This window comes from Meriones unguiculatus, chromosome 15, assembly GCF_030254825.1.
Source record: "Meriones unguiculatus strain TT.TT164.6M chromosome 15, Bangor_MerUng_6.1, whole genome shotgun sequence".
Lineage (NCBI taxonomy): Eukaryota > Metazoa > Chordata > Mammalia > Rodentia > Muridae > Meriones > Meriones unguiculatus.
Window position 1 is genome coordinate 1,718,613 of NC_083362.1, and position 23,433 is coordinate 1,742,045.

At 48.1% G+C, this 23,433-nt stretch overlaps 1 protein-coding gene across 3 annotated transcripts; it reads left to right on the plus strand.

Annotated features, from left to right (window-relative positions):
* The first annotated feature begins 4,273 nt into the window (after positions 1-4,273).
* On the plus strand, positions 4,274-22,938 carry LOC132648014 (NXPE family member 3-like). Of its 3 annotated transcripts, none has more exons than XM_060367954.1 (6): positions 4,453-4,690; positions 12,753-13,495; positions 14,347-14,429; positions 17,789-17,854; positions 20,919-21,131; positions 22,226-22,938. In XM_060367954.1, exons 1-6 carry the CDS (start codon positions 4,634-4,636, stop codon positions 22,756-22,758), a joined length of 1,695 nt encoding a protein of 564 aa, XP_060223937.1. In that variant the 5' UTR covers positions 4,453-4,633; the 3' UTR covers positions 22,759-22,938. The 3 variants fall into 3 exon arrangements, with proteins under 3 accessions (XP_060223938.1, XP_060223937.1, XP_060223936.1); XM_060367953.1 differs by lacking the exon at positions 17,789-17,854 and adding an exon at positions 21,556-21,627; XM_060367955.1 differs by lacking the exon at positions 17,789-17,854 and having other exon boundaries at positions 4,274-4,690.
* The last annotated feature ends 495 nt before the right edge of the window (positions 22,939-23,433 follow it).

Here is a 23,433-nt window from a genome sequence, read left to right on the forward strand (position 1 = left end):
AAGAGAGAGAAAGAGAGAGGGGGAAGCAAGATTTTTGTTTTTTGCGGGTTTTTTGGAGGGGGGTGGGGGGAGATGGCTGGAATTAGTTTGAGACCAAGCGAGCAATTCAGAGAATGAGAGAAAGGCCAGATTTTATAAGTCAGCTGGAAGAGGAATTTAAACCAGAAATGCTGAGTTGAACCAGCCAGGCCAGAACTCAGTAAGAACAAGAAAGGGTGAGCTTATTCAGCAGTGAGTCTCAGAGGCTGAAAACATTCTAGGCCTGGGTTAGGTTGTATGGAGGCTGGAAGCTTCCAGGACCAGCCTAGGTCAGCAGATGTAGGCAGTGAGCCTCACGGACAACAGTCGGAACAGACAAATAAAAGTTCCTTTCACAGTGCAGCGGTTCCATGTTGCAGAGAAGGAGAAGCACAGAGGTCCAGTCTTGCTTTCAGGCATACAATTGGCCAGTGGTAGAGTCATTTCCAAGTCTCAACGTTCTGATGCCAAAGCCAATTCTCCCCCCCCCCCATGGACCAATTATTCAGGCTTTTTTTTTTTAGTTTTTAATGATGGAAACAAAATTATACCTAAAAGTGAAGCTTCTGGAAAACCTGTTTGTTCTTCCCTGTCTTGTGTTGTTCCTCAGCTTGACCTTGCTCTCCCACCTGGCCTTGTGTTTCAGAGTTGGGTCTATAATGACATCCTTGTTGACAAGGGGATGTCCGCAGAGTACCCTGTGGGCATGAGGTGACTATAGTTATAAATTTCACTGCATGTGGTCCATGGGCCCCTGGTGGCACAGAAAAGGATGCCAGATCCCTGGGGGTGCTGGGAATCTGTCCCAGGTCCTCTGGAAGAGCAGCCAGTGCTCATAACCATCTCTCCAGCTCCTGGAATGGTTATTATAAAAGATGTGAAGAGTGCTAACAAGACTGTGAAGACACGGGATCCTCGTGCCTGCTGAAGACAGTGTAGATTAGCACAGCAGGTATAGAAGGCAGTCTGAAGTTTCCTCAAAAAAATAAAATTAAAAACAAAACTACCATGTGGGGTCTGGGGAGACGGCTCAACAGTTAGGAGTCCTTGCTGCTCTCACAGGAGGTCAGTTCCTGGCACCTACATCCAGTGGCTCCCAACTGACTGTGTAGCCTGCTGTAGGGGGTGGAATCTGGTGCTCTCTTCTGGCCTCCAGGGGCATTGTGCCTACATAACCATGCACATATAAACATTAAGTAAAAATAAGAAAAGTAAGATATTTAAAATTTTAAAGAAGATACCATGTGATTCATCCATTTTATTCTAGGCATACAGCAAAAGGAAACGAAATCGGTATGTTGGACAGATGGGTTTGCTGAATCACCATTTAAAAGAGCTACGATGTAGAACCAGCCTCAACGTCGTCAGCAGATAAAGAAAGAAAGAAAACAAGCCGGGGAGTGGCGGCACACAGCTTTAATCCAAGAACACTCAGGAGGAGAGGCAGACGGATATCTAAGTTCCAGGCCAGCCTGGTCTACAGAGTGAGTTCCAGGACAGCCAGAGCTACACGGAGAAACCCTGTCTCAAAAAGTAAATAACTAAAAGGACTGAACATATTATTATTAAGACTTAACTGCGAAGGATACCCTACCATTTTCCACAACACGGGTGACCAGAAATAGTAAAATGAGCCAGATACATGAGGAGTAATATAATCTTTTGAAGTAGAATATATAGATATAGAAAATTTTAAAATAAGTCCCAGATGTTGGTGTGCGGTGTGCCGTGGTTAACTTTACATCAACTTGATGCAAGCTAGAGTCATTTGGGAACAGGGACTCTGCACTGAGAAAATGCAGATTCGCCTGTACAGGCCTGTATTGTATTTTCTTGATTAGCATCGATGTTGACGAACCCAGCCTGCTGGGGGCAGTGCCAGCCAAGGCAGGTGCTCCTGGATGGTGTAAGAAAGCACCCTGAGCAAGCCATGGTGAGAAAGCCATTAACAGTGTCTTTCCACAGCCTCTGCCTCAGTGCCCACCTCTGGGCACCTGCCCTGACTTCCCTCAGTGGTGGACTGTGACCTGAGAGCTGAAACAAGTCCCTTTTGGTCATGGTGTCTTATCACGATGGCGTGGACACTCCGAGATGGAGCAGAAACAGACTGACAGGGGTGGGGACGTACAAGGACCTCTGGGCCAACCATGCCCAGCATGGCCCTGAACTCCGATCCTTCTCCTTTTGTCTCTGCTTGTGAAGACTGGAATAGCGATGCCCTAAAACCAGTGTATGTGGTGCTGGGTCAGACAAAGGCAGTTTTGCATACTAGGCAAATACTCCACAAATGAAACAAATAGGGAGGTGTGTATTCCACCATTTGGAGGCACAAGGCTTTAAGCTAGACAAAGACTCCTGTGTGTGGCACACATTATAGCCAGACAAGCCTGGAATTTACAGTCTTCCTGCCAAGCCTTTTCTGTTTTTCTTGGTACACACCTTGGGATGTTTTTGATGCTTCTCTTTCTTTCCTACTTGTTTGTTTCTGTTTGTTTAGCTTTTAGAGACCAAGTCTTGCGTGTCCCAGGCTTGCCTCAAACTCCCCATGTAGCCTGAGCCCCTTACCTAACCTTACCTCAGTCTCCTGCGTGCTGGGATTACAGCGAAGTGGCGGGCAGGCTTCTTCGAGCAGGGCAGTGCTAGGACTGGAGCAGAGCTGGGCTCTTCCCATACCAGCCCTTTAGTGACATTTTGCAAAGGATGTGCTGCTTGCTAGACTGCTGCCTGCCCCACAACTGAGGTTCCAATAGATGGTTTTACTCATAAGAAGTATTTGGCTCACCGAGCCCTCGATATTAAAGAACCTAGGGCTTGGTCTAAGATCCTGGGATTCCAGCTTCTTATAACCCCAATATGAGGTGGGGAGAGGAGCTGAAACAAGCAGATCCCTCAAGCTCCTGGGTCACACTGCTTAGCCAAGTGAGAGGCCCCACCTCAAAACATAAAGGTGGGAAGACCCCGGAAAGTCTGCCTCTGGCCTTCACACGCACACGTGCACACACCTGCACTAACAGGTACACACACCACATATCTCACACACAGCTCTCTCTCTCTCACACACACACACACTCACACACACACACACACACACGCGCGCGCGCGCGCGAGGGCAGGGAGAGGGGAGCTAAATAAGTAATTTAAATGAAATAAGTGTCTGCTGGGTATGGTGGTGCCCACGTTTAACCCCAGCACTCAGGAAGCACTAAGTTCCAGGCCAGCCAGGTCTATATACAGAGCTCCAGGCCAGCCAGGGCTACATAGGGAAAGCTTGTCTAAGAAGTGTAATAATCAGGTAGGTGTGCAGAAGGCCAGGGTCGGGGAAGAGGACAGCTAACTGGTGAGCGGCCGCTGCCCTGAAGTATAACCCTTAACAGGCTGATTTCCTCCTCCAGCCTAGGTTGCCTGGTGGCTCCTTCATTTTCAGCATAGTCCAGGCTGGCCTCCAACACACTCGCCGTATTCATGTAGATTAGCATGAGGTCTCGGGGCTGAGGACCTGGGCCCAGTTCTCAGCACCCACGCGGTGGTTCACAACCACCCGTGACTTGCAAAAGACCCTCCCTCCTCCGGTCGCAGAAGACGCCAAGCACGCCTGTGGTGCACACACAATCCTCAGGTAAAACACGCGTGCACGTGAGCTAAAGTAAATAAATCTTCAAATCCTTGTTTAAAAGATGCAATATAAGCTCTTTCTACAGTGAAGAGTCAGAAAGAGCTGAAATGCTATAAACAGAAGAAAGTTTCAACATACTCACATGTTAACGGAAGTCTCTCCTGTTAGGCGATTTAAAGCGAAGCTACATCTGTCACCCAAAAACGAACCTTAACATGAGTGGGGTAAAAGCAACGAGTGGCAGGTCAAAGCACTTGCGAGGCAAGCCCGACAGCCTGAATTGAATAACCAGAACCGCGTAAAGGGGCTGATGCAGAGGCCCACGTCTGCCGCGGGGTACCACCGCAGGGAAGAGCAGCGGCAGGCGGGAGAATCGCCCCAAGCTCGCAGGCCAGCCCGCCTGCGGCAGCCCGCAGAGAAGAGAGCCGTCCTCCCGACAGAGCGAGCCAGAGTGAGCCGGAGACTGGAAGAAATCGCTTGAGTTAGCCTGAGGCGACCGCGGTCCTCCCCGCCGGTCCTTTCCTCTTCCGTCCTCGCCGGTGGTCCCCGCGCCTCCCCGCGCCCTCGCATGGTTAGATCAGGTATTACACGCGGAACCTCGGCGAAATGTGAAAGTTAGGTTTCCATGTACTCCCGTGGGTGTCTGTGGAGAGGACACTGTGCTGGGCACGCCTTCCTGCCGGCTTGCCGGGAGCCAGGAGTCTTCCCACACACAAGGCCACACGTGAATGAGGATCCTGTTTTTCCACCTGAGTTCTGCCTCGGCACCTATGCACTTGAGCCGTCTGGACTTCCCGCCCTCAGCAGACGACCGCTAGTGCCTTATCGCCACTTGACAGCATGCACGCACATCAGGTGACGGTATTCATGGAAACTGGAAGTCACCACAGCCGGTCAGCTCCTTTACGATGGGAGGGCCTGCTAAACGGATGATGCTGTTAAGCTACCCGGATTCGCGTTCATAACTCAACAACTGGGCTGCCCAGGATCCAGGCTCCGTCCATGGCGTGTTCCAAGGGCTACAGGATTCTGGCTGTGGGGTTAGTCTTTCTGGTTTTGGTAAGTACTTTCATTGCCTCTTGTTGGCTCCATTACTGCTTCTCCCTAAGTTTGCTTTGGTTAATGCTTTAATCTTGGAGAGTGACCCGGGGGAAGCTCTCCTTCTTCCTCTTCCCACTCCTGAGGGGTATTCAGGAGCATCGACTGCAGGGAGAACTTTCTAGGAGTGTGAGCAGGGGCATGTTGGGGTCCATCAGGGAGTCTAGGCTCGGAGGAAGCTGTCCAGGGAAGTCCCGATGGAGAAAAAGCATGAGTGAGAATAAGGACTGTGGCTGGGAAGCCATGAGCGATGTCTGCTTGCCCTACACAGCACAACAGCAGAAAGAGAGCACTTCTACCTGTGTCTGGGTCAGTGAATAAATGAGATTAATGGGCTTCCTTACAGGAGCACAGGGAAGAGGTTGTCCCCCTCCCCCCCAAAAACAACAAGCCAAAATTAGGCTCTAAGCAACACTCCCTGAAGCTGCAGAAATTCTCCTGTTAGGAGCTTCTCTATGCCCCAGCACCTCCAGACACCACATGCATCTAGAGAAGAACTGCAGACAGCTGGACAAGGTTAGGGACGGGGGCAGCTGGACTCCCAGGTGAGGCTCTTATGACCCTCCCCGAGCCCTCTGGCTACACAAGAAAGACTACAGACGCCTTTGCAGGCTGTCACAGCTGCCCTGGCGAAGACGGTGATGGCCATGTTCCACACCATCAACTCAAGTTCTCAGTTATTTTTTAGAAGGTGTTCTCTATGTTCCTGATTAAGAGAAAGAAGTTTTTTGGTTTCACTTTTAGCCTGGAGTGAAAAGGTCAGAGAATAGAAAAAGGTCTAGTGTACACACACACACACACACACACACACACACACACACACAGAGGATTGGGGTGGGTGAAGGGGAGGATAGACCATAATGTGAATGAATATGATCAAAATACATTGTATACATGTATGAAACTCACATAGCAAATAATTTTTATTTAGGCCAGGCAGAGGTGGTGCACGCCTTTAATCCCAGCACTCAGAGGCAGGCAGAGCTCTAAGTTTAAGTTCAGCTTGGTCTACAGAGCAAGTTCAAGGACAGCCAGGGCTACACAGAAGAAGCCTGTCTCATAAAGCATAAAAAGAAAACAGATTTAAATACCTGCCACGAACAGAAGCAAGCTAGTAGGCGATTAGGGTACCGCTTTATTTCTTCTTTGAAGTTATACTCAAGAAAAAGCCAACAGTTGTTCCGGAGGAAGCTTTTCCTGTTTATCAAAACCGGAATTTTAACTCACAGGGTATTGTTACTGGTATTTGAGCAGTAACTTTTTCTGCATGGAAATGTAAAAACTGAATGATTTGAACTATAAAAAGACAGATCAGACATTATTCTGAGAGCAACTGGCCTATGAAACATGCTCTATGCCAATTTCCAGTAAGATCTGTCTCAAAAAACCACTAAAAGGAAGGAAGGAAGGAAGGAAGGAAGGAAGGAAGGAGGGAGGGAGGGAGGGAGGGAGGGAGGGAGGGAGGGAGGGAGGGAGAGAGAGAGAGAGAGAAAGAAAGAAAGAAAGAAAGAAAGAAAGAAAGAAAGAAAGAAAGAAAGAAAAGAAAGAAAGAAACATAAAGGTATTCACTGGAGAGCAGCTCAGAGACCTTTCCCCTCCTTAGATCTACAAGCTGTTAACAGTCGCTGTGGGGGAGAGATTCCATTCCCTTCAGTGTTTAAACCACTGTTAGGTTGCCTTAAACTAATGAGGACACACACATGAAAGGAGAAGGGGACTATTTGAGCTGGCAAGGAAGATCAGCTGGAAGAGGGAAGGATACAAAGGAGGCAGTAGAGGGCTAGAGAGAGCTCGTGGTTAAAAATGCTTGCTGCTCTTCCAGAGGACCGGAGTTCAGTTACCAGCATCGGTGTCTGGTGACTCACAATCCCTGTAACTCCAGTTCCAGAAGACCTGACACCCATCTCTGACCTCCATATGCCCTGAACATGTGTGGCAAACACATACATGCATGAATAAGAACAAGTATTTTAAAAGAATGCAGAGTTAGGTGCAGTGACACACAGCTTTGATGCCAGCACTTGGGAGACAGAGGCAGATGAATCTCTGTAAGCTGGAGGCCAGCCTGCTCTAGAAAAATGAGTCCCAAGCCAGGCAATGTCACACAGCATCAGGTGGAGGAGCTGGCCCCACTCCTCAGCATTTGCAAGTAAAGATATTTGGACAAAAGGGTATACTGTGGGACACTGCAACTTTTATAGGGAGATTTTTTTTTTTCCTTTTGGGGGCTAAGTTACAAGGGCAGAGGGTGGATAAGGGATGAGGAAATGGGTGGGATTGGAGTGCATGATGTGAAATTCACAAAAATTCAATAAAAAGTAAAAAGAGAAATAGGAGGTAAAAGAAAAAATAGAGAAATTTACTAGCATCATCAGATTTCTGTATTTCTCTCTTTTTTTCTTTTTTTTTGTTTTGTTTTTTGTTTTTTTTTCAAGGTATGCAGCTTTTTTTGTTGTTGTTGTTTTTGTTTTCTTCTCTGTGTAGCCCTGGATGCTCTGGACTCACTTTGTAGAGCAGGCTGGCCTTGAACTCATAGCGATCCACCTGCCTCTGCCTCTCTGAGCCCAGCGGTGTGCAGCATTTTGAATTATGACAGTATAGTTAATTTTGAACTTCAGAGCAGAGTCATCAGGAAGCGTGGGTTTATGTGTGTCATGCTTTATGAGGTTCATACATTTTACATCTGTTGCTATGGCAAACTCCACTTGGTTAAGGTCTGCCATCATTCCAGTATGTGAATTACCATGATTTATTTGACCACTGTGCTGTTGATAGAGAGTCGGTGTGGGGGAGCACCTGACTTGATCCTGGCACCCAGGAGACAGGGGCAGCTGGATCTCTGTGATTCTGAGGGCAGCCCGAGATACATAGTGAGTCTGAGGACAGCCAGGGCTACGTAGAGAAGACTGTCTCACAAGATCAGGGGCAAGGGAGGGGGGACATAAAAAGAACAGGAAAGAAGAGTAAAAGGAATTTGGTTACTTTCAGTTTGGGGATTATCATTTCTTTTTTCTTTTTTGAGACAGTCTCCTGTTGCCCAGGCTTGTCTCAGGCTGGTCGTGTATGGGAGGATGACCTTGAACAATCTCCTCCGTCTCTTCTTCCTCCTCCTCTTCCTTTCCGCAGCATTGGGGATGGAACCTAGGACCTCACACATGCTAGGCTCTTGCCACAGCCCCAGCCTTGGCCTTGAACTTCTGATTCTTCTGCAATCGCCTCCCCGGTGATGCAACTGGAGGAGGCCTGTACCACCACGTGGGACTCCAGGATTTCCTGCATCTTACACAATCATCCTGAGGTGCAGCTCCCAGTTTGGGAGTGTTTTAAGTGCTCCTACCATGAGCCTTCTGTCCCAGTGTCTTGGTGCATACCACACTGTAGCAGTGAGTATTTATATGAGCCAAATTGCTTGGTCCTAGCATACACACACATTAAAGTATGAAAACAACTGCCCAGTCTCTTTTAGTATTGAGAGATGTGGTTGCTTTCTATCCTTGCTAATATTATGTTAATATCATTTCTATAAATATGCAGAGCTTTTCCAAGGTGGTTTATTCACTTTCTTCATAATTCAGCTGAGGGTCTATTCACAGATTTCTTGGTCATTTGAATTCTCCTTTATTGAAAAATCACTGCCCTGGGCATGGTGGCACATGCCTTTAGTCCCAGCATTAGGGAGGCGGAGGCAGGTAGGCCTCTGAATTTGAAGCCAGCCTGGTCTACAGAGTGAGTCCCTAAACAACCAGGGCCACACAGAGATCTTCTGCCCATCTTTCTAATTTATTCTCTCTCTCTCTCTCTCTCTCTCTGTGTGTGTGTGTGTGTGTGTGTGTGTGTGTGTGAGTTAGAGGCCAGCCTGGTCTACAAAGCAAGTCCAGGGCAGTCAAGGCTACACAGAGAAACTGTCTCAAAAAATGCTTTGAATATTAGACAAGTTTCAGCCCCTTGCAAGCCCTGTAAGGTTAACTTGGGCTGTTCCCAGTGCAGTGAGTTTTGTCCCCCAATGACTAGCAGTCCAGTTAGTTCCTGTCCATATGCAGTACAGGGTGCTTAAGCATAACCAGCAATCCTGCTGCTTGACTGCTTTTCAGAAATGATTAACTCTATTCCCAGGATCCCTTTCTGTAGCATAGAGTCTGTTTCTTTGGGTTTTTTTCTGTCTCCTAAAGGACAGAGTTTTGTTTAAAGGAATTATTTTCCCCTGGAAGCCAGTTTTACAATCCCTGTTTTCGAAATGGAAATTCCCTTGTTTCAACAACCAAGGAGCCCAGCCTCCAGAGTGTGCAGAGAACTGTAAACACCGATTTCTACCTCAAAAGATAAATTCCTGTCTTTTCTTTTCTCCATGCAACTAGGCATAAGAGCAGGCATCAACAAGTAGAGGCCAAGATGAATAGAGGTTGCTGGTCTGTAGTCACACTAGCTAATTCCTTTCCTGGTGTCTGTCTCCCTAGGTCCAACCTACAAATGGTGGCTAGACCGTGACCTGTATCCATACCCATTGTGCAAAACACAAGGCTTAGGAGGAGGTAGAGGGGCAGGGAGTAGGAGGGCCCAGAGTTCAGAGATCGTCCTCTGGGCTGCAGTGTCTGTGGCTTCTGCTTTCTCGAGCTGGGTGTGGTGGTGTAACACCAGCTCTCTTTACTGCTGGAGGGCAGACAGTCACCTTGTGAGGTGTTCCCCACCCAGACTGCGCCACAGGAGCCTAAAATTCCTCCAGGGACTTTTATTCATTCTTAAAAGGTCCCTTTAAAAACTAGCAAGTGCTGTTATCCTCCCCAGCCCCCGCAGGCCAGATCTTGGTGAAGAGTTTTAAGGGGTGTTTGTCTCTTCCTTGGACTCCATCCTGGCTAAGGACACTGTTTGCCTTAAGCACCGAGCTGGCAATGGGCTGAGACATCTCCCCTGAGCTGTCCAGTCTCGGTATAACATCCCTTGGTCTGAGTAACGCAGAGAGTTTTGTGGACCCTGGGTGAGTAGCCTGGGGAAGGTTTCTTACCAACAGTCCTGCCAGTTGTTTTGGGAAGAATGATCTTTTCTCTCGGCTCCTCCATCAGTCTGTGGGCTTGAGCTGTCCATTTCTTCTCTACTACGGAGCCTCAGGAAGTACTGGGTTGTGGTGTATTATCAGAATGTCAATAGACCCCATTGGTCTTAGGACCCTTTGTTGGGCAGCCAGGTCAAAAGCCCAGTAGTGGAGGACAGCAGTTTGTGGAGGAAGCCAAATGCCCTTTAGGGTGGGCCAAGAATTTTTATATCTTTTCCCACCTTCAGTGATGATAAACCCTCTTTCTCTATAGATCATACTGTGGAAATTCCAAGTTGTAAAACAACAAAAAACAAAAGGCAAACAAACAAACAGTCCATGGATGGAGTGGACCTTCCTTTTCCCATCTGAGAGCCCAGGTCAGACCAATCAGTTCTGCCCTCTGGACTGAGGAACCTGGCTTGGGGTTGGATCGTTTTGGTTAAAGGGCTGTAACTGCAATATGCCTGGTTTCAGCTCTCAGCTCTGACAGTCATGGAGGAGCCCCTGTGTCTTCAGGCATGCAGGTAGCTGAATTGATGGCAGTGGGTTTTTCAAATCAGACTGGAGGGTGGGCCAGGAGTACGGCCTAGTACTGGGTCATACAGTCATTAGACAGCCAAGGTTCTGGTGCTCCTCAGAGGAGGGCCTCAACCATGCCACTGGGTGCTGGTGAGTGTAAGATCCGGATCCAGAGTTAGCTTGGTTGCTTTTTTTCATTGAACTAGCAGTAGCCAGCACAGCTTTTAGACAAGTGGGCCATCCTGTGCCTAAAGGGACCAAACATTTGGATGGGTATGTCAGAGGGCATTTCTATGGCCCCTAAGTTTGGGTACCTATAAATCTAGTTGTGTCCCATCATCACATGATAGTAGCCATGATAGTGGCTTTCAGTTTATACAAAAGGTCCTCTGCAAGAGCAATATGTGTTTTTAACTCTTGGTCCATCTCTAGCCCCATGACTACAGATTTTTTAAGTTACCAATTGTCATCTCATGTGTGCTAGTACAGGTGAGAGATGCCCCCAGAAGCTCCAGCATTTGGACATTGGGTCCTCCTTTGGAGGTGGCATTTGGGAAGTTTGGAAGGTGTGGTCCTGCTGAAGAATGGAGGTGGCATTTGGGAAGTTGGAAGGTGTGGTCCTGCTGTGGTCTTGCTGTCGTTAGGGCTGGCCTCTGAGCGCTCGAATGTGGCCTGACCTCCGGTTTTCGATGCTTCATGCAAAGTGAGAACGTGAGGCCTCCGTTTCTTGCTTAATTCTTAAATTTACTATTATTTTGTGTAATGTGTGGAAAGGTAAAGGTATATAATGGGATGGGATGGGGGTATGTAGGTGTGTGGGAGAAAGAGAGACAGAGATAGACAGGAGAGAGAGAGAGAGCTGCTTCCTCCGTGTCGTGTAGAACTCAGATCACCAGGTTTACACACAGCAGGCACGTTAACCCTCTGAGCCACCTTGCTGCCCCTATTTCATGTTTTTGTTTTTGTCTGTGACAGGATCTCCAGTAACCCCAGGGTTTTCATATCCAAGCACAGCCTCAGCAAAGGACGTGACTGGGTAGGAAGGGAAAGAATAAAAGATAAACACATGGGCACACAGAAAAGCTAAGAGTTCTCTTATGGAGAATCGGCACACCCAGATAGCTTATCAGATTTCTTAAATACTGTGAAACAGAAGCTGGGGTTATCGTATCCAGCTGAACAAGGAAGCAGATTTAGGGTATACCGCTCAACAAGGAAGCCTCTGTAGAGGAGTGCCTTTGGGCAGATTATGGTGGATATAGCACACATTCACTCAGGAATTCATCCAGTCAGGCCTTGCTACACTCCTCAGCGAACCCTCAAATTACCCAAGAATGACCTGAAACTACTGATCATCCTGCCCTCAGGAGGCCAGGGACCACAAATATACCCGCCGGGCCTTCCATCAGGCTTCTAAGTGTAATAGTCAGTTTATAATTCACAAACACACAATCAAGGAATTAAGATGTTGATTCTCAGCGTGTTCAGTATATGGGGCAAGTGAAACAGCATTTATATGCAGATGGTATGTACTTTCTTGATCTATGAACATAGTAATCAGGGAAACTTTCACAGAATCCATTTCCTGGCCCTCCTTAGCACCGTTTTCTTAGACCTACCTACCCTCAAACGTTGTTGAGCTACCAGTGCACACAGTGAGGTTCCTCTTGGTTCTCTTTCTCCAGTTTAGATTGTTAAGTTCTTGGGTCTGCAGAATCTATAAACACGTGTGGTACTGTTCTCTATCTGTCAGATAATGTCAACAGTGGGATCAACAAGATGGCTCAGCAGATAATGGAGACAGTGGCCAAGCTACTATCCTCTGGACATGGACAAAGGAGAAATGAACCCACATATTGTCCTCTGACCTTCACATGTGGGCCACAGTGGACATGTGTATGCATATACATCCATTTGTGTATACAGACAAATACATACATGCACACACAAAAGCACACTGTTTAAAAAGAAAAAACATAAGAGGTATTTGAAGCTAGAGAAATGGCTGTGTGCTTAAGAGCACTGGCTGCTCTCACAGAGTACCTGGGTTTGGTTCCCAGCACCCACAGGGCAGCTCACAGCAATTTGTACCTCTGGATCCAGGTGATTCAATGTTCTCTTTCAGTCTCCTTGAACAGCAGGCATGCATGTGGTACACATACAGATGTGAGCAAAGAATTCATACATAAATATCTTTAAAAATAAAATGAAGATAAAGAAGAACTCTAATGGTGCCCCAGTTTCCTTAGTAATATGGGGTGAGTTGAGACTCCCCAGAAATTCCAGTAACTCTGTCACTGCAGACGTGAGATCTCTTCCACACGAAGGTCATGGTGACTCAAATGCCAGGCTTAGGAGTACAGAATGGCAGAGTCAGATGGGTCTCCTAGGAGCTTCTCAGCCACGTGGAGCGCCTCCTTCCAAGAGTAAAATGGGCACACAGCACACTGGCATGTTCTCTTGCTTTACCCACAGGTGTTCTATCTCATGATGTCTTGGCCTGAACCCGTGACCCGTTGGATCCCACAACCTCTTCCTGCCGCTGCATACGTCTCAGAGTCTGTCAACTGGGATTCTCTCCCTCAAGAACTCACCAACCTGACCAGCCTTCTATACTGGCCTCCAACCGGTGGGCACAACAGTGACTTTTTGGCCTCAACCAGCCCCAAAACCTCCACCTACCACCTGGCGGGTCCTGCCCAGGCCACCTATATTCTGGGAAGCAACCTAGAGGCCATCCTTGTGGCTAGGGATCACTGGGGCAGGCCCAAGGCTCATGGTGGGGATCTGTTTCGGGCACAGCTGCTGGGCCCGGAACTGAAGGCAGGAGTGCCAGGGGAGGTGAAGGACCTGGAGAATGGCACCTACCTCTTGTCCTTCCCCCTGCTCTGGGCTGGCAGGGCCCAGGTGCAAGTGAGGCTGATCCACTCCAGCGAGGCAGTTGGGGTCCTGAGGAGAGTCTGGAGAGAAACACGGGCCACCGTGGATTTTAGAGGGTATTTCCAAGGAACGAATGGCATTCAAGAGGTTGTCACCTGCAACGTGGACCCCCAGTCGACTGGAGCCAGAGGGCCGACCTGCCAGTACAAGGATGTGGTTTCTGGGGAGATCTGGTTCTGTGCTCAGCCCCCAACTTTGCCCTGCAGTGCTTTAGTGGGTCACTCGAGTGGACGTTACCTGAAGGTGACCACACCACATGATGAACTCCTGCTGGCTGGGTAAGACACCTAGACTCTCGAATGTTCCCAGTTCTAACTGCAGGTATGTGGAGGTCAGGAGACAACTTGAGGAAGACAGTTCTCTCCTTCCACCATGAGGGGCCCAGCTATCACACTGACAATGTCAGGCTTGGCAACAAGCACCTTCATCATCATCACCATCACCATCACCATCACAATCATCATCACCATCACCATCATTATCATCAACATCATCATCACCATCATCACCATCCCAATCATCATCACCATCATCCTCATCATTTAGGGATTCCTGATGCCCAGAGTGAACTTGAATTCCTTGGTGTTTAAGGGTGATCTTTTAGTGTAGGCAGAAAAGTCAAGTTCAAGGACCTTCTTGGCTTGGGATGCCTGAGCATGAGATCCTGTGTCAAAAAGGCAGGCATGAGGGGAGATGCGGGTGGAGGGTTATTTTCCTAGTGACCCGGTGTTTCTGTAACAATACTAACGACATTTATTACTCTTTCTAGTAATAAATGTACTAGTACATTAGTACATTAGTACGTTAATTAGTACATCTAGTACAATAGTACATGTACTAGAAAGAGTAATAAATGTCTTTAGTACATTTTCTCACTTGCTGTGGAGCTCTGTTTAGTATGAAAGAGATCTACGTGGCTCTTTGGTTATCTTAACTATTACTGAAGGTTTTTCTCCTCCTTGTCTGTTCCTCCTAACTACTCTTCTCTCCCCGTGTTAGTGTTCTGGCTTTATTGTGGTGGCCTGGAATTAGGCAGAGGATAAATAGCCAGTCAATCATGGCATGCTCTTTGCAAATCAAATATCCCCTGGTCAACTGCCCTCAAAGCTCACACTCAGTGTTTCTTCAGGAATGTGACTGACCAGAAACTCCCTTCAGGCATCCCAGCCTTCCTGGTCACACCAGCAGAGCCTGGAAACAGGAGTAATATGGGTGAGTGAGGCTGGAACAGGTTGGTGTTGGAAATAATCATCAGCTTGGATGGGTTGTGGGCCTTTTTGTTTCTGTGAGTGTGTGTGTGTGTGTGTGTGTGTGTGTGTGTGTGTGTGTGTGTTATGGGTGGGCTTCTCTCTCCTGTACAGAGATGTATATGGAGGCCAGGCTGATGTCAGAATGTTCCCCCCAATTGCTCTCTATCTTATTGGATTTTACTTTAAGTTGTGTTGTTTCTTGCAGGGAAAGCAGTTTCATCTCTGGCAGTGATCTGATAACTGAGAGCAACCAGAGCAGGAAAAATTGGGGTCCTGCCAGCCCAAGGGTGGCTGGGTAGGTGGTGGGCAGAGCTCAAGCTGGAAGGAAGAGCTGATTCTGGTCCTTCCAGCCATTGCAAGCTAGCAAGGGAGGACCAGTGTCCATATTATTGTCTGTAAAGGTTCTGTTTTGGTTGTTGTTTGTTTTTGTTTTTGGTTTTCTGAGACAGGGTTTCTATGTAGCCTTGACTTTCCTAATTCACACTGTAGACCAGGCTGGTCTTGAACTCACAGAGATCTGCCTGCCTCTGCCTCCCTGAGTGCTGGGATTACAGTCATGTGCCACTGCATGTGGCTCCATAGAGGTTCTAAATGTGTTTGCAACACAGTGAACCAAGAGGCCCTGACTAACCAGACACTCACAGTATTCAGAGGGACACAACCCCTCTCCTGGGGTTCCCTCAGACCAGAAGAACCTGGAGGCATTTATGCCCCCCCCCTCAGAGAAGTGAGGGACCCCTGTGTTCATCGTGTGCCCAACCCACAGGGAGACTGACATGGGAGAAAAAGAAGATCTGTAGGAGTCTCCCCAACAGCAGACAGAGCTGGAGTGAGGGTGGTGCTTGATTTTCCACATGAACAACACACACACACACAACACACAGAGACAGAGACAGAGAGAGAATGAAGTCTTTGTAAACAAAACAAAACAAACAAACAAACAAACAAAAAAACCTGCTCCACCACTGACGAGCACAAAGAACACTGGGCACAGGGTGGAATGTACCAGTTGCTTTATCCCTGAGGAGACCACATACAGTGCCCTAGAGAAGGCAAAGTTGGGTCTAGAGCCTCAGGAACAGTGATCCAAGTGTGCAGCCACTTGGAAGGTCTGGGCCAGGGTTCAAACAGCCTTATTGCAAGCATCCTCTAAGCCCCAAACGGATGGACACTGACCCAAGTACTTGAGGAGTTTGGACGTATGGGCCACCACTCCTGCCAGGGAAGGTGCTGGCCACCAGCCACCAAGCCCTAGGCTAGGGGAAGGGCTACAGCTGTGATGAAGCACCCAGCCAGCAGGTCAATGTTCTGGGCAGTAAACATGGCCAATCCTATAGAAAGGTCCTGTTTGATTTTTCAGACAAGTGTCTCACTGAGCATGGAGCTGGCTGTTCCAGCTACGCTGGCTGCTCAGTGAGGCCCTGGGCTCTGCTGTCTATAACTCCCCAAGTGCTGGGGTTCCAGGCACACCACACCCAGTTTTCAACATGTTCCAGGGGTCTGTCTTAGACCCTCACCCTCGTACATCACCCACCAAGCCATCTCCCCAGCCCTAACATGGGTTTTATTCCAGGACTTTAACCTCCTTCCTGCCAGGGAAGTATGTACTGTGGTTAGCCCTGAGGCTGTAACAGCATACTTCCTGGCTTCAAATGCTCTCACTGTCTTTTACTGTGCTTTTAAAAGCCCACTTTACAGGCTGGATATATGGCTTAAAGGAAGCATACTTGTCCAGTACTTGGACAAGGTACAAGATGCCATCCCTGGCTCTGATAAGAAAAAGAAAATATTTTATTAAGGTGTAACACACGTAAAACAACAGCTGTGTACATATATAATCTATGCAATGTCCTGAATTTACAATAACTATACACCTTTGAGGCCACCTCCACAATCCGTGCTGGACACATATCCATCCCCTCCTTGATGCCAAACCTTTAAGCTTAAGGATGTCAGGAGTGATGAGTACATGAACAAGGGCTGGACAGGGGCTCTGAGGTTCAGAGCCCTGGCTGCTCTTCCAGAAGACCTGAGTTGAGATCTCAGCAACCATGTTGGGTGACTCTCAACTGCCTAAGGTTTCAGCCTAAGGGAATCCTCCATCTGACCTTTGCACACAGATGGGATACACACATGCACATATGTTAAAAAAATAAATAAAGAACACCAGGGTAAATTCAGCTTCTGGGCAGTGTGGTGCCTACCTACCATGTTGGCACTCTGGAAACAGGAAAGTCACAGTTCAAGCGTGGCCTCTCCTTGTATTGAATTCAAACTTAGGATGAAACCCAGAGCTTCGTGAGTGCCAGGCAGGCACGCTCCAGCTGTGTCCCTAAGTCCTGGCTCCTCCGTGTTTTCTCCACAGCACCAGCTCTCCCCTTTCCCTCTGGGTCCCTTCTCCCTGCTTCAAAGGGTCCTCTTGAGGCTTGGGCTCTGACTTTGGAGGATGAGGTTGAACGAACACTCGTGTGGATCATCTCTGTGGCTCTTCCTGCTTCTTGGATCTCTGTCCCTTTGGCTTCCTGTAGCCTTCCTTGGTGTGTGGTGGAGAGAGCAGGGCCTAAGCCCTGGGTACAGGAAGGCATCAGCACACAACCTTGGCCTGGAGGGGTCTCCACTTGCCCTTCTTCACATGCTTGTAATCCTTGCTTCTGACAGGGCTTCTGATGTTGTTCAGCTGAGGTTGTTGTTGCTTCACTGTTTTAGAGATGGTCTCACTATGCAGCCCTAGCTGGCCTGGAGTGGGCTATATGTAGCAGGCTGGCCTTGAACTCACACAGATCCACCTGCTTTGGCCTTAAGAGTGCTGGTATTAGAGGTGTGCATTCCTCACATCTGCTACTTTATTTTGCTTTTGAAACAGTCTTGGGTAACACAAGTTGACCTGAACCTCCTTTTTTCAATTTTTAACGTGTGTGTGTGTGTATGTGTGTGTGTGTGCAGGGCACAGTAAAGGTGTGGAGGTCAGAGGGCACCTTGCTGAGATAGATTCTCTCTTTTCAATGCATGGGTCCAAGCATCAACCTCAGGCCATCAAGACTGGATACTGAGACACATTAATGGCCTTTAAAAATTACTCACCTGTTTATGATTACATATGTGTCCATGTGTGGGTGAGGGTATGTGTATGCCATAATGAGTGTGTGTGAGGTCAGAGGAAAACTCTGTGGAGTACTTGTCACCTTCCACCTTTATGTGGGGCCTGGAGAATTGACTCAAGTCACCACCAGGCTGCCACAGCAAATGCCTTTACCCACTATGTCATTTTGTGGGCACAAACTCAAGGTTCTGACCCCTTTGCCTCTGTCTCCTGAGTTACAGGCCAGAAGCTGACAGAGCTGGCTTATGCAGTGCTGAGATTTGAACCCAGAGCAATAAACATAGTAGGTAAACATTCTCCAAACTCAGCTGCATTTCAAGCCATTTATGTTCATTTTGTTTGTTGCTTTTGAGAAGGGTCTCACTATGTAGCCCTAGCTGGTCTGGAACTTGTTATGTAGACCGAGATGGCCTTCAGTTCATAGACTGGTTGCCTCTGCCCCCATAGGCATGAGCTACCATGCCTGGCCCATCATCATTTTTCTTGATTACCGTAAACTATAATATTCTAGGAACTCAGTGTTTCCATCTCTAAGTGGAGACAGGAACAGTGCTCCATCCTGAGTGTGGAGGTGTACACCTGGAGCTCTGTAATCAATTAATTGTAGATTTATTTCATGTGGGCTTTTATGTCTCCTTCCTTCACCCCAATCCCTGTAAATACCCCAAAACCATAGAGGAAAGAAAGGTTAGTGGGGAGAAGGGACTGTAATCGTCTTTAGGTTCTTCCTGCAGGTTAGGGTCATTGGGTTCTTTGGGGCAAGTCCAACCTTCAGAGTTAGCAGATCTGACTTCTCACCAAACTGCACCAACAGCAACCAGAAGCAGCAGGGGGAAGCAGCAGCCCTCTTCTTCCTCAGAGCTACGGACCCTGGGTCTCTCCTGGCTCTGGCATTTATTGTCTCTCAGAGTTGCCAGAATTAAACTATCTGAGCTGGCAAAGTTCAGGGTCCTCTCAGAGTCTGCATGGGGCAAATAGTCAGCTGCTGTGGGCAATCTGGGCAGCCCCATATCTCACACCTGGGATTCAAACAAAACCATGTTTGCATAACATAACTATTTGTTCTGTTTTGATATATATATATATTTTTGAGACAGGGTTTTTCTGGGTAGCCCTGACTACCCTGGAACTTGCTTTGTAGCCCAGATTGGTCTCAAACTCACATAAATCTTCCTGCCTCTGCCTGCTGAGTGCTGGGATTAAAGGCATGTACCACCATGCCTGGCACATAACTGAGTTTTGACAGAAACCAAAACTTCCACTACACTTCCCTCCTTTAGTCTTAAAAAAAAAAAAAAGAAGAAGAAGAAGAAGAGAAACTGGCCTTTTCTCTAGTATGAATGAGACTTGTTGCTTTCTTAAAGCAATGAACTATTGTGAAAGAACCAAACACTTTTTGAATCAATGGTTTCTTGTATAACCTTATAACTCTGGTCTGCTCTTGTCTGGAATGGCTTGTACTTTTTGCTGCTGAGTCTTGAGCTAGGAATTCAAAGCCATTTGCTAATGGCAAGAGATTACCTCGTGTGTTACTCTTGGACCTGCACTCATTGGGCCAATGATGCCTTTTACCACAGTGTCTACAAACCCCGAGAAAATCAGCCATTTGTGCCTTGAACACAATGGTGCCAGAAATGGCTTTGCTTTTCTGGCAGAAAGTACCATATTTCTCAGAATTAACACACTGGGGCTGTTTTGAGCTCTGAGGCTTTTAGTAGCTGGGTCCCAATTTCTTTTCAAATGACCATATTTACTGCAGTTGAGGCACCAAGCGTTGTGGTATCTAAGGCTTTGGCTGGCTACTGAGAAAGCTGCTGGTGGTAAGCTTGTAACCCCAGGCTCTCCTCTGGCAGCTCAGTTTGCTCAAGATTAACCCTTTCTCTTGAAACAGGCTGTTTCTCTTTAACCCTTTCTCCCTGTACTTCTCCTGGGTCCCAACCTGCCCAGGAGCTGTGAGAACTTGACACCAAAAGTGCATGGAGTTGGGCAGGGTGGCAATTTCAGGAAACTCTGCTTCTCAGTCTGTACCCTTTTGTTCTCCTTTTCCAGTGGTGCTTTCGCTTCCAAGCTCTTCCATCTCAAGCCACAAACTCTCTACTTGCACAGCCTCTGCAATCCTCTCAAACGTAAGAGGATCGAGTGATAATTCTGGTTTCTATATTCTATCCATTGTTTGTTTCTTAGACCCCACATATCCACTTGCAACTTTCCCAATTTTTCAACCATTCTCCCAATCTTTTTTGAATGGAATACAGGAAGAAGACTAAGCAAAAATAGAAAATCCCCTCTGGGAGCAAAACAGGAGAGAACCCAGTGGCAGTAGCTACTATGAACTTTTTGCTGACATCTTGAAACAGTATATTAATTCCTTCATACCCTGCTTTCTCCTCTACAGCATTAGAAACCAGATTTTCCACTATTCCAAGCCCTATATCTGGGCACCTCTTGTAGGTGTCTATATTTCAACTATTTTAGGTTCTTATACCTCTACCTCTACATCCCTTCTCCACCCCAATCCCTCCCAACTCCAGAACACTATGTAAGAGAGAAAGAAGGGTAGTGGGCAGAAGGGCCATAGTTCATTTTACTGCTTCCTGATGGTTAGGGTTGTTGGGTTCCTTGGGGCAAGTTCAGTCTTCATAGTCAGGATATCTCCAACTTCTTCATGTCAAACTGCATCAACAGCAGCCAGGACCAGCAGGGGGGAGCATCATTTGCCCCCTTTCTCTCTCTAGGCTGTGGCCTTCATTCCCTCTCCACAGTCCTCAGAATTGACCTATCTGCAGCTGGCAAAAGCTCATGCCCATCTCAGAGCCTACACAAGGGAGATAGTCTGCTGCTGTGGGCAGCCCCCTATCCCAACTTGGGATTCAAACAAAACCATGTTTACATAACATAACTGAGTTTTTAAAGAAAGCAAACTTCCACTACAGAGTTCCAGCACTCTGGAGGTGAAGGCAGGAGAATTAAAAAGTCAAAGCCTTTCTCAACTGAATAGCAAGTTTAAGACAACCATGAGCTTTATAAGACTTTTTCACACACACGTACACACACACACACACACCATAATAGAACTTCACATTGCTCTGTGAGACTGTGATCCATTTCCATGGTCCTGACTGGACCATGGAAATGGATCAGTGGGCAAACATGACCTGAGTTCAAACCCTGGGACATACGTGGTAAAGGGAAGAACTGACTCCCGAAGGCTGTCCTCTGAGTACACACATGTGCTGTGGCCTGCACACACAAATAAACACATGTAAAAAAGTTAATTTACAAAACATTGTAAACAGTGTCACACATTTTATAAGATGTTCATTTTTTAAAAAATCTGTGTTTCTCCTCCAGCCTTGCCCTCCAGGCCGCCATGCCGCCCTGGCCACCTGTCTCTAAAACCCTCTGGCTTCTACCACCAAGACAGATGGCACTCGACGTTCTGCTCCAGCCGCTCCTTCCCCACTGCGGACAGCATCCTGAGTTGCCTGGCTGGCCGCATGGTCTACATGATGGGGGACTCCACCCTCCGGCAGTGGTGGGAGTATCTGCGGGACACGGTGCCCTGTGAGTGAGCATGAGGGGAGCATGTGTGCACTCAGGCTGCAGAAGGCAGACAGCAACTGTGCTGAGGGAGGCCCCTGGCTTAGCGGACAGGTGGGGCAGGATGCTGGTCTTCCTGAAGGCACCTGAGTGGAGGCGTGAGCTGGTTTGCTCTGTTTTATGAGGCAGCGTCTCGCTATGTAGCCCTGGTTGGCCTGGAACTCCCTTTGTGATCAAGATGTCCTCAGAGTCACAGAATCCACCTGCCTGTGCACACTGAATGGTAGATTTAAAGGCATACTCCACCAAGCCCAGCCTGGTTGAGTTTTAACAACTCTGTGTCTGTGTGTGTGTGAGTAATAAGTGTGTGCAGGTTTGTATACGTGTCATTGCACAGGTCCTGTGGAGGTCACAGGACAGCTCTCAGAAGTCACTTCTCTCCTTCCAGGGATGAAGTTCAGGCCATCAGGCTTGCACAACTTTCAGCTGATGAGTCATCTCACTAGCCACACCACACTAGGCAAGCATTGCAAACCCTAACCTACATACCCCGCCAGCATTGTCTGGGATCGTGATAAAACACACAGCATTGGAGGGTCTCAGTGTCCCCGTCTATGGGTGGAGACATGAATACTGCTTCAGCCCGAGTGTGGTTTGCGCACCTATAGCTGTAGCTCTCTTGATGTGACAGGAAGATTGTGAATTCAAGGCCATTCTGAGCTGCCAAGAGTTAAAGTCTAACGTGGGCTACCTAAGACTCTGTCTTCAAATGCTTGCACAGACACACACACACACACACACACACATAAAATTAAAAGACAAAAACATCCGAGTGTGAAACTGGGATCTGCACATCTCCTGGGATCAGGAAGGCAGAAGCAGGAAGGTCTGACTTTGAGGCACGCCTGGTCTAGCTTGCTCCGGTCAGCTAGGGCTACATGGAGAGTACATAAGATGGAAACTGGGTAGGGTGATACACACCTGCCACTCCAGCAAGGGGAAGTAGAGGCGGAAGGATCAGGAGCTCATGATAATGTTTTGCACATGTGCAGTGTGAGGCCAGCCTGGGCTGCACACTTGTTCCCTATCTTAATGTCTTCTCTCTCCCCTTCCCACAGCCCTGAAGCCAGTTGACCTCCATGTCACATATCAGGCGGGTCCCCTGATGGCTGTGGAGACAACTCGGGGGACAGTGTTGCACTGGAGGGCCCACAGCTGGCCCCTGCGCTCTCTCCGCACCCCAGTGGCCTCCCTGCACTCTGTGGCCAGAGAGCTCCATGGCCTGGCTGGGGGCCCCTACACGGTGGTGGTGCTGGGCATGGGAGCCCACTTCACCACCTTCCCTCCATCCGTCTTGGCTCGAAGACTGGAAGGGATTCGGGAGGCTGTAAAAGCCCTGCTGGACCGGGCACCCAGCACCCTGGTCGTTATCAAACTGGCCAACACTGGCTATAAGTCTGTGTATGGCAGTGACTGGCTCACGCTCCAGGTGAACCGCTTGCTCCGAGCTGCCTTTGTTGGTCTTCGGGTGGCCTTTGTGGATGCATGGGAAATGACCTCCAGCTTGGCTCTGCCAGACAGCATCCACCCGGGGAGGCTCATTGTCCGAAATGAAGTGGACTTACTCCTTTCCTTCATCTGCCCCACCTGAGTGCTCCTGAGGGACCTGGGGCTGGGTGGAAGGAGAGCCTGGCGTGGCCACAAACAAACAAACAGCAAATGGTGGCAAGTGGAAGCTACCCCTGCTCACCCGCTATAAAACTATTTAGTCCCATATTTCATGCACCACACAGAGAAATCTAACTTTATATAAAGGAGACCACGTTTTGCACATGCTCTTCTTTTTGAAGGTAGGGGCTGCGTGTGGCGCGTGTACAGATATATGTATGGGTGCCCTCTCTCACGTGTGCACAGAGGCCAGAGGAGATCTCAGGGTCTCCTGTTCTATCACTGTCTCCATCACTCCCTGAACCTCGTCTCTATCCCTCACAGCCCTGGGAATCAGGCACAAAGTTTGTATCAGAATTTATGTGAGTGCTGGGGTTTCACACTCAAACCCTTGTGTTGGTGTCCTAACCCACGACGTTATCTCTCACACCTGTCTTTTTACTTTTTTAAGACAGGTCTTGGGGTTGGAACAATGGCTCAGGGGTTTATAGCACTGGATGGTCTTGGGGAACAGAGCTGAATTTTCAGAACCCTTATGGCAGGTCACAAGTGTGGGTAACTCTGCTTCCAAGGGATTGACCACCTTTTCTGTTTCATGTTTGTTTGCTCTTCCTGTTTTTTAAATATTGTATAGTTATTCTCTTTACATCTCAGACTT

Excerpts from the sequence above, each read along its gene's own strand:
- LOC132648014 (XM_060367953.1), top strand. The coding sequence starts at position 4,634 with ATGGCGTGTTCCAAGGGCTACAGGATTCTGGCTGTGGGGTTAGTCTTT. Across the intron at positions 21,132-21,555 it reads TCTGCGGGACACGGTGCCCT|GGATGAAGTTCAGGCCATCA; the intron begins GTGAGTGAGCAT and ends CTCTCCTTCCAG. Across the intron at positions 21,628-22,225 it reads CACTAGCCACACCACACTAG|CCCTGAAGCCAGTTGACCTC; the intron begins GCAAGCATTGCA and ends CCCTTCCCACAG.